At 51.2% G+C, this 9,211-nt stretch overlaps 1 protein-coding gene across 1 annotated transcript; it reads left to right on the top strand.

The window, feature by feature from the left end:
* Positions 1-1,712: 1,712 nt before the first annotated feature.
* LOC109324721 (cortexin-3-like) lies at positions 1,713-3,383 on the top strand. The gene has a single exon (XM_019556753.1). The coding sequence runs from the start codon at positions 1,740-1,742 to the stop codon at positions 1,971-1,973; it is 234 nt and encodes a 77-aa protein (XP_019412298.1). The 5' UTR covers positions 1,713-1,739; the 3' UTR covers positions 1,974-3,383.
* The last annotated feature ends 5,828 nt before the right edge of the window (positions 3,384-9,211 follow it).

The following is a 9,211-nucleotide window of genomic DNA, read 5'->3' as shown; positions in this document are numbered from 1 at the left end:
GGGTCATGGCAGAGGCTTGGTGCCCCCCAACCCAAGCCCAGGACCCCATGGATGAGGTGTGGGCACTGCAAGCTTCCCCAGGCAGGCACTGCATCTCCAGTGCCCGGCCTTGGGGAGCAGTCCCTGGGGTCAGGGGCTTTACTGAGACAGCTTGTGGGAGCCCTTGCCCTTGCCATGAGCTGACAGCTGCCCTGGAGTGCCCAAGCTCTGGGGCCCACGGGCTTGAAGGAAGGGTCGGAGTATGCTGTTTGACAGGCTGCCTGGATGTGGGTGCCCATTATTAGGTGAACTATGGTAGCAGCAGCTAGGGAGCAAGCAGTGGCTGGGTCTTGGAGAGTGGGGGTCAGGAGGCCTGGGATCTCAGTCCTACCTCCGCACAGGGAGTGGGGCAGCGGGAGACAGAATGCCGGGGTGCTGTGCCTTGTGCCTCAGTTTTCCTACCTGTGCAGTGGGGGCAAGCCCTCCCCAGCTGGGCTCAGGGCTCTGAGATCCCCAGCTGAAGAGGCCTAGAGAGACAGAGGGTGGGGGAAAGGCTGGCCACAGGCAGCGATGCCTTCCCTTGAGCCCCAGCACCTGCTGGGCATGTGGCGGCTGAGTCAGGGCAGGGCTGGAGCCAGGCCCGTCTGGAGAGAGCCTGGGGTGAGGGGAGGAAAGGGGGGATTGTTTGTTCTGCTTATGGCACCTTCCTGCGCTGAGGAGCCCCCATGCCCGATGATGGGCCCTGGCACCAGGCCCTGCCTGCCCTGGCAGAGAGTAGGGGCCTCCCACCCCAGGGGCCAGAGCCAGAAGACCCTCCCCCACCCCCTGGGTCTTCCCCTGGCTCTGGCCCCTGGAGTGGGAGGCCCCTACTGGGTTCCCCTCCTGGGCTCCTTCCCCCGCCCTGTCCTGCCTCCACTCTGAGTATTTGCTGCCCTGCGCTGGGAGTTGCATGGAGCCTGGAAGAGAACCCGGGTGTCCAGGCTCTGCCCCCCACCGCGCCCCCCCGCATCCAAGCAATAAATGCCTGATTACCCTGCAGGGGGACACAACTGGGACCAGCCCCAGCAGGTGCATTGATATGCTGCTCTGCGCGCCACTGCAGCACGGCCCCAGGCAGCATGGGCTGCTGCTGCAGCGTATGCATGTCTGCAGGCACCTGCTCAGCTGGGGGAGACTGTGTGTGCATGCATGTGTGAATGCAGGCGTTCGATTGCAAGGCGGTGCGAGCATGCATTGTGTATGCGTGTGCAGGCACCCGTGGCGGTGCCTGTGTAGGAAAGGGGTAGACACGGGGTGTCCCTGGGAGAGGTGTGCGCGTGACATGGCACTGCATGTTCCAAGCAGAGTGTGTTCGTGATACACGTGTGTGTGAGTGAGGGGGGAGGCTTCGGTGTTTCAAAGGAGCTGGATGCCTCAAATCCCCTCACTGCCAATGGAGACGTACAGAGGTGTGTTTATTTAGGTGTGAGCTGCAAGGGGGCAGGGCTCTGACTCGGAGGCTGGGACACCATCACAGCAGCCAGGCCCCCCCCTGCAGCCACTGGGGTCCAGGACCCGGGGCTGGTACCCAGCCCCTGCTGGATCTGGGCAGGGCAGGACTGGCTCAGAGGCTGGACGGGTGGATGCTCAGGGCTGGTCCTGCTTTGCCGGGCAGAGTCCGGGGCATGGTGGGGCAGACGCCACCCACTCCAGGCTCCCCACAGTGACGAGGTGCCTCCTGCGTGCAGGGCCGGCTGGACCCCAGGCTGCAGCCCCTTGTCATGGCGGAGGATGTGCTGAGCTCCACCATGGCCCTGCCTGGCACCGTCCTGGTGGGGCCTGCCCTCTCCCTGGAGCAGAAGGCTGCTTTCATCTTCGTCTTCCTCCTCTTTGTCTTCCTGGGGCTTTTGATCGTCCGCTGCTTCCGGATCCTGCTGGATCCCTACCGGATCATGCCCTCGTCCACCTGGACCGACTACATGGAGAAGGACACCTTTGATTACCGCCTGGCCTGAGCCGGGCTTGGGGAGGCTCCCCATGAAGACAACCCAGCTGGCAACTGGCCCCTGGTGCTGGCCCACCCCGGTAGCCACCAAACTGGAGTCCTCGGGGCCCTGCCCTGAGCCCCAGCCATTTGGCCAGGCACGCGAATGCCCGAGGGCAGCTTTGTCCTGCAGTCGGGAGGACAGAAGCTCCACGAGTTCCAGCCATGGCCTCCATCTTGGGGGCATCTCCATGTCAGCCTCAGCCATGTGCAGGTGAGCAGGCCCTGTGGGCTCAGGCACTATCACAGCACCCCGGCTGCATGTGGGATGGTGCCTGCACCCCCTTGCTGTCGCTGGCGAGGCTGGGACCCTTGGACAGCTAGCATCCAGCTGCCTCATGAGATGCCCCTTTGGCTCCCTGCATCCTTGGGGACCATGGGTGGTGGTGCCCGATCTCACCTTACAAGGACACCATCTATTTGGGACCATGGTGCTGGTGTGTGAGGTGCAGGGGCAGGGATGACAACGGGCTGGGAGCCACTGCATGTTCGGTGCGTTCACCTGTGTCCCTAATGATGCTCTTGGGGCCTAGCTCTTGGTGCTGACATCCTTCCCTTGGGACTGGCCTTTATCTGGAGTGACCCCTGAACTGTGGTGCTGCATCTGAGAATGGTGCCATTGCCAGGGGGTCCTCAAATTGCTTCAAAGCTGGTGAATGGCTTCAGGATGGGGGCACATTGCACCAGGGGGCAGGTGTGGCCTGGGCTGGGGGGATCCCCCTTTGCTCTTTTTACATTGACAGTGAAGTGTTTTCTTGCTTTTGATAAATTAATTTTTGACACCGGGGTTTAAAATCAGGCCCCTTGACAGCTGCCGGTTCCTCCTTGGTGCTTGCACAAGACACTCAGCCTGTACAGACAGTCCCGCTCCTGGGAGCGATTTAACCCTGGCTGTTCCCAGGTTATTTTTCTGTATGCAGGTGGGTTCTCCTGGGAGAGCAGCGACTCTTGCAGGAGAAGCTGAACATCTGTTCACGGCCAAAGTCCAAATGACACACCAGTGAAGGGAAAAGAAAGTCCCGAGTTATCAGGAAAGCTCCACTTTGTAAGACTGCCTGGTGCTTACCAGCTCTGAAACCATGCAGCTCAGCCCTCTAGGCTGCTCTCTGCGAGTGCTGGGCAATTACACGCATGGCCAATTACCCGCATGGTAATTACCTGCATGGCTGAGCAGAGATACCAATTGAAAGGGACATAGCCAAGGTCACCCACCGAGGTGCAGCTGGGCCATGAACCTGGCGCTCCTGGTTTCCAGGGCTGGACATACAAACGCTTGCCACTCCGGCTGAGAGCAGGGGCGGGGGCCTGGTGGTGTGTATGAGCGCCCCAGGGACAGGCATAGGGTGAGTTGTGGGTGGGATCCTGGGTCAGCCGGTGTCCGGTTGCCTTAGAAAAAACACACGCTTTGCTTCCAAAAACCGCTCAGCTCCAAAGAGCAGCGAGTGAGTCGGTATTTGAGTGTGCGACTGATTTCCCCCTGAACCTTGGATCAACCATCTCCACTGCCTGCAGCTGAGCACCCAGGCTCGTCCAGTGCACATATGAATTTCAGGGTGTCCTGGCCTGAGGGGCCTAGAGAAGAAACACTTCTCCAGCCCCAGACAACAGCGGCTCACCATCCAGCAAAGGGTGCTGGGCTTCTCCTGATTTCAGAGGGTCTGTCTACAGCCCCAGCTGCTGAGACACTTTGCAGTCCTTCACGTTTCTCACCCTGCGTTAGGGAGAATTACTAGAAAACGCAGGCCCAAAGCATCTAGGAAACACAAGCCTGAAGCCCTCCGAGACCCCCAGGACACCCAGCGCCTTCTAGGCAAAAGCTCCCGGCGTTCTTAAGCAAACCCCATGGCTTTTTGGAAGGGGCTGACGCCGGGCATGTGAAAGCAGGGAGTTGGCAGCCTCGAGACATACCTCTGCAGTGGAGGTGGAAGTGCCCACATCAAATTACCAGTCCTCTGCTCCAGGTGTAATTATTCTTCTTGGCAAAGCAAGAGCTGGCGGATGTGAGCAGCGCATGCATTTGTTTCTGTCTGGAGGAACCCAGGAAAGCTTTTGAACAAGGTATAATTGCTTCCCTTCCCCCCATTGTAGTCAGCAGACTTGAGATTCTGGCTGCGCAGGGCTGTTCAGCTGTGTACCGGGAGCACTGCTCACACCACAGCTGCCCAGGTCAAAGAGCAAGGTAGGGGAAGCTTGGCACAAGGGGCTGCGGTAATATGCCCCATCCCTTGCATTCAAAGGGTGCAAGCAACCCCGACTCCAGCTGCCTGTGAAGGAGGCTCCAAGCCCTGCTCCCCTTCTAAAAACATAAGAACTGCCATGGAGCGAGTCTTGCCCGGTCTCCTGTGCCACACGGTGGATGCCGAAAGGGAGAGTGACCTGGCCCTGACCGAGGTTTTTTCCATCTAACCGGTAGCCTCCAGCATTTCAGGTCAGCACCACCATCAATTCTACCCTCCTCCTGCCTTTTACAAGGCCTGTCTCGTGATTTTTGCTGACGCAAAGCTTTGATTGCATCCGAAAGACCACTAAGACCTCAGGACCTTTATTCCTAGGCACTGGGCACAGGAGACACAGAAGGGAAAGGTTCTCGCTTATGTTAATGCAGTTCTGCAAGCGGGGAAGTCTCCAGGCTGGGACAGAAGGCACTTTCCTCTGCTAGCACCTCTTTTTTTTTTTAGGTAGGGACTGTTACATTTTCAATAGGCAGCAAAGCTGCGCTCAGCCCATCCATCCTCCCTTCACAGCGTGAATTGCCTGGGGAATCGAAGCATACAAACAAGGGAGCAGAAAGCCAAAAGCCCCGTTTGATTGATGGTAGCCTGTAACGGAGTCTAGCTCAGGCTATTTTAGTGTCCTGAGTGGGCATTAGTTTCCTTGTAATTTAACTTGTATCCTATTTGTACTGCGTGGGGGGAGAAAGGGTGAGAAGTGCCTCAGTATGCTAGCAATCTTTCACTCTCCACTAGTTTCCCAAGAAAAATAATTATTTCGCAGTCAAAACCCCGCAAAGCTATTATAAATCAAGGCTGCAGAAGGCCCAGAGCTCATAACCACCCGTAAAATGTTGGCTGTTAGTCACTGCAAGAGAGGGAACGCACCTGGCATGTTAAGAGATTATTCCTTGTTATCGAAGAGCGGCGTCTTCAAATGAGGAAAGGCAGGGTGAGGCAGGGCTTTGAGGCTCCCTGGGGTTTGAACTCTTGCAAACAAACGGCAAAATGAGAGGGTAATTTTCCCGGAATCAAACCCACTATTCAAGACATCAGGGAGACCACTTATTTCCTTCGACATGGGTCCTTTCACTGGGAAAGTGCAGCTGTTACGTGTTAAGCAGATGAAAAGTGAGCAGGTTTTGGAGCACGTGTTTAACAAAAAAAAACCAAAACCCCACTGCTGAGAAGCCCTGTGCAGTTTTTGTGGTGAGGAGGCTGGGTGAAAGCAGGTTTGCTACTGAAAAACTACACAAAGCAAGGGGAGCACGTGCAGAAGAGCTCAGGATTACATCTGGGGTATATCCAGAGTCAGATGAACACCTACAATGGAATTTGGTCCTCAGGCTACGTCCCATTCAAATCACGTCGCCCCATTAGCACAAAGCAGTATGTATTGATTTTATATGTGTTGGTACTTAGGTAGCACTTGACCTAGGATGTCACATCCCAGATTGCGTCAGCAGAGACCCTGACAGACACGAGGGGGATGCTCTTTGCATGGGTCCTCAGTACCGTAGCTCGTTCCTCCCCACTTCTGATCACTGGAACTTTGGCTTTTTTACCTGCGGAGCAAGGTGAGACACTCGCCACCCCCTGCTCCCTGGCTAGGGATCTTGAGGACGGTGTGAGCCAAGGTGTGGTAGGACAGCTGGGTCCACTATAGTTGTTCACTCGCCTGAAAACCCCATCTGTCCTCACAAAGCATGTCTGCACATCTCCCCTGACACACAAAGGCTTATTCGACAAAGCACTGGGAAAGAGTTTGTGCTACAGACCTCGAGCTGTACAGCTGCACTTTGTACCACAGGTATAGCGAAGCCCCCCTGCATGACGTACACAAGCACTCTCTCCTAAGAGCTGTGCTTCTGACTGCATCTACATCAGCCGGTTGTGTCCGACTCCGTGGCATCGCACCTTGTGATGCTGGCAAGTGTGTGTAACATGTCCCAGACTGTCTGGATATTAGACTAGAAACATGGGAGCAGTTGTGTGCTTTGTGGGACAACTCTCCTCAGCCCACACTGGCAGGCCAGCAACAGCCCAGCCCCTTTATGCATGAGAGATGATCCTTTCAGTCCTAAAAAATCCTTGCTAGGGAGAGAATACAGCCCCATGATCACACAGTTCAATGCCCAGGGGAAAGAGCCACCAGAAATCCCTCCGAAAGGGGTATGGGTAGGCCTGGAAGTGGGAGAGCTTCACTCACCACTTACATGCAGCCACTTCTGGGGTAGAATGTAACAGATGACAGCACCAGGCAACACTAAGCAGGTTGCTACTGGAAATAAGTATAATCTTGGGAGTGAAAGCGAGGAAGCGACTGTGATCAGGGGTCCTGTGTCAGTCAGACCTGAGTGAACTCTGCTGAAGCAAAGGAAGAAAAAGGCTGGTACGTACATGACTTTGGCATTTTATTAAGAAACATATATAAAAATGTATATACATGTGTACATTTTAACATTTTTAAAAAAACCCAACCCATTATCTTGAATATAAAAACTTCGGCTTTCAAAAAGCATCCTGTACATAAAGCTAATCTGGAATCCTTTACAATTCTGGGCACTTCAATTTTTAAATCAGAGCGCTAATTGCATTTGTAATGGAGTTTTTGTAATGAAGTGGAAATAGGATCCTGTCATCACAGATTATAAATACACAGCCAGACCTCAATGGTGTGCAAGTATCTGGATCTGATTAGGGGTAAGACTGCAGAATCCAAGTGCTCCTTTCACAAATGCGGAGACTCAGGAATGTGCTGGCATTAAAAGGTGAGGGAAAAAATAAAAGGGAGTCAACTCAGCGAGGCATTATTTTAAGTGACTATGGACTGGTCAAGCAGGGGGAAGCTGTTTTCTAGAATAGCTGCAGTGGATAGATAGCTACTCCACTATAACTCCCCTGAACAAATCTACACTGCTAATAGTCTACAGAGTTTTCCAGGAGAGTTATTCCAGTGGCAAATTTCCGTCAGGGTATTTACAGCTTTCTGTGCAAGGCTTATCATAAAAAAATAATCCGTAATGAATCTTTAATGATTCAGACTAAAGGAGATTTATGGCTTACATGACATGCTTAACATGCTTTCCTCCTCTAAGTATAAGAATGGCAAAGCTTAGTTTTAAACATGGGGTATTTACAAGTTAGCATTATCAGAAAAGAAAAAGCACAAAAAAACCAAGTTGCTGCTGCCTCCTATCACATTCACCGACTCGGAGAATCTCATGTGAAGTGCATGTAGGGAAACATAAGCCCACAAATACAAATAAAGAATCCTTCAAGCAATGAAATTTGCTTGATGGGATTCACCTGAGTCCAAGACTATGGGTCCCAGCCTGATCAAAATAAAACTGCTAAATTTGCTGCTGCTTTTTTAAGTTGCCCTTTTGGATTATTTTAAAGTAGTGTTTAACCAACTAACAGAACTTAATGTTAAAAGGGGGAAACCAATAATTTAAAAATAGGTTTTCCGAGTAAGTGCTCTCATGAAGTCAGTTGCACTTTTCCTGCCCTCTCAAAAATGCAGGAGGGAGAGAGATAAAAAAACCTTACCAATTAACTCCAATTGTTTAAAATTTAGGCAGGCGGTGTGGGAGGATTTTTAAGTGTTTTGCACAGATCACTATACATTGCTTAAGGTCAAAGGTTTCTTTGTATAATCCTATATTTGTACTTCATAGCTTAATTTAAAAAAACAACTGTGGGAGCTAGACTGTGCACGCACGCGCAAACACACACACACTCCAGAAGCCTTGTTCTTGCAAACATCTTTGATTTCAACAAAACTAGTCACATTTATAAAGCTACTTGTTTGCTTAAGTGTTTGCAGAAGCTGTGCCTAGCACACATTTTTCCTGATACTTGTTTTAAAAAACAGCCCACAGAACATCCCGCTAACAACACTGCTCCTAACTTAACAACCGGCTTTCCTCCTGTAATTGCAGCAGCCGTCAGTACAAAAAGTTAAATTTTGGTTTCAAATGCTAGGCATTTAGCAAACATGTTGCCATTCTGATTTGGACCCTGTGTGGAGAACGTTTAAAAAAAAAGAAAAAAGAAAAAAAGCAAGCAGTGTTTTTCCTCCCCCTCCAGCATACAACTGTCACCTTTACTTAAGCACACCAGTAATTTAAAAAATTCCATTTACTGCTGGCATTAGGTCTTGGATATCTTTTTTAAAAGGGGCATTTTCTGTTCCCCTGTTGACGTCTTTGAGCAAAAATGACATTGTATAGGGGAAACGGCAGAAGTGACCGTATGCATAATGCTGTTGCATGCACAATGTACACACCACTCTTACCAATTTCTCTCTGCTGTAGTAATCTCAGGTGTTACAAGTAAATACAACAGGCACCATTTTTGGGCTGATGCAGTTTTGAAGTTGGTAGTGTCCCTTTAGCTCTGTAAACATTTTGTACAGACCTGCTAAATCATTCTCTTTGGGTTAAATTTACTCATTTAGCCTCCCGCTGCAATCCAGATTTTCTCCTCGAGACAGAAGGAAGGAAATTAATGCATTCCTTTTAATTCAGAGGAAACACTGACAACCATCATTTCAGAATACTGAAATCATTATAAATCAGGAGACACATTTCTGCAAAACATTCATTCATTAAAACATCCATTATTAAAGCCTTCCTCAAAACATCTTTTGGAAAAGATAAAAGTCTTTTTCTTGTATAAATATAGCTACATTGGTTATAAATAAATGCACTTAGATACATTAAAAAAACCCAAATAGTAAAAGCTTCCATGAGCCTTCACACACAATGCAAAGAACGCAGTTTTGGGAGTCTAAGTTTTAGGGGCAACCAACATAGGTTCATCAGAGGCAGGTCCTGTCAGACCAACCTGGTGGCCTTCTACAACCAGGCCACCAAATCCTTAGACGCAGGGGTAGCAGTGGACATAGTCTTCCTGGACTTTCGGAAGGCCTTCGACACTGTCTCTCACCCCGTTCTCATTAAGAAACTGGGGGCTGTGGTGTTGACACCCACAC

The sequence above is a fragment of the Crocodylus porosus genome, unplaced genomic scaffold (assembly GCF_001723895.1).
Source record: "Crocodylus porosus isolate Cpor-Errol unplaced genomic scaffold, CroPor_comp1, whole genome shotgun sequence".
NCBI classification, from domain to species: domain Eukaryota; kingdom Metazoa; phylum Chordata; order Crocodylia; family Crocodylidae; genus Crocodylus; species Crocodylus porosus.
This window is presented reverse-complemented; position numbering and strand designations above follow the sequence as displayed.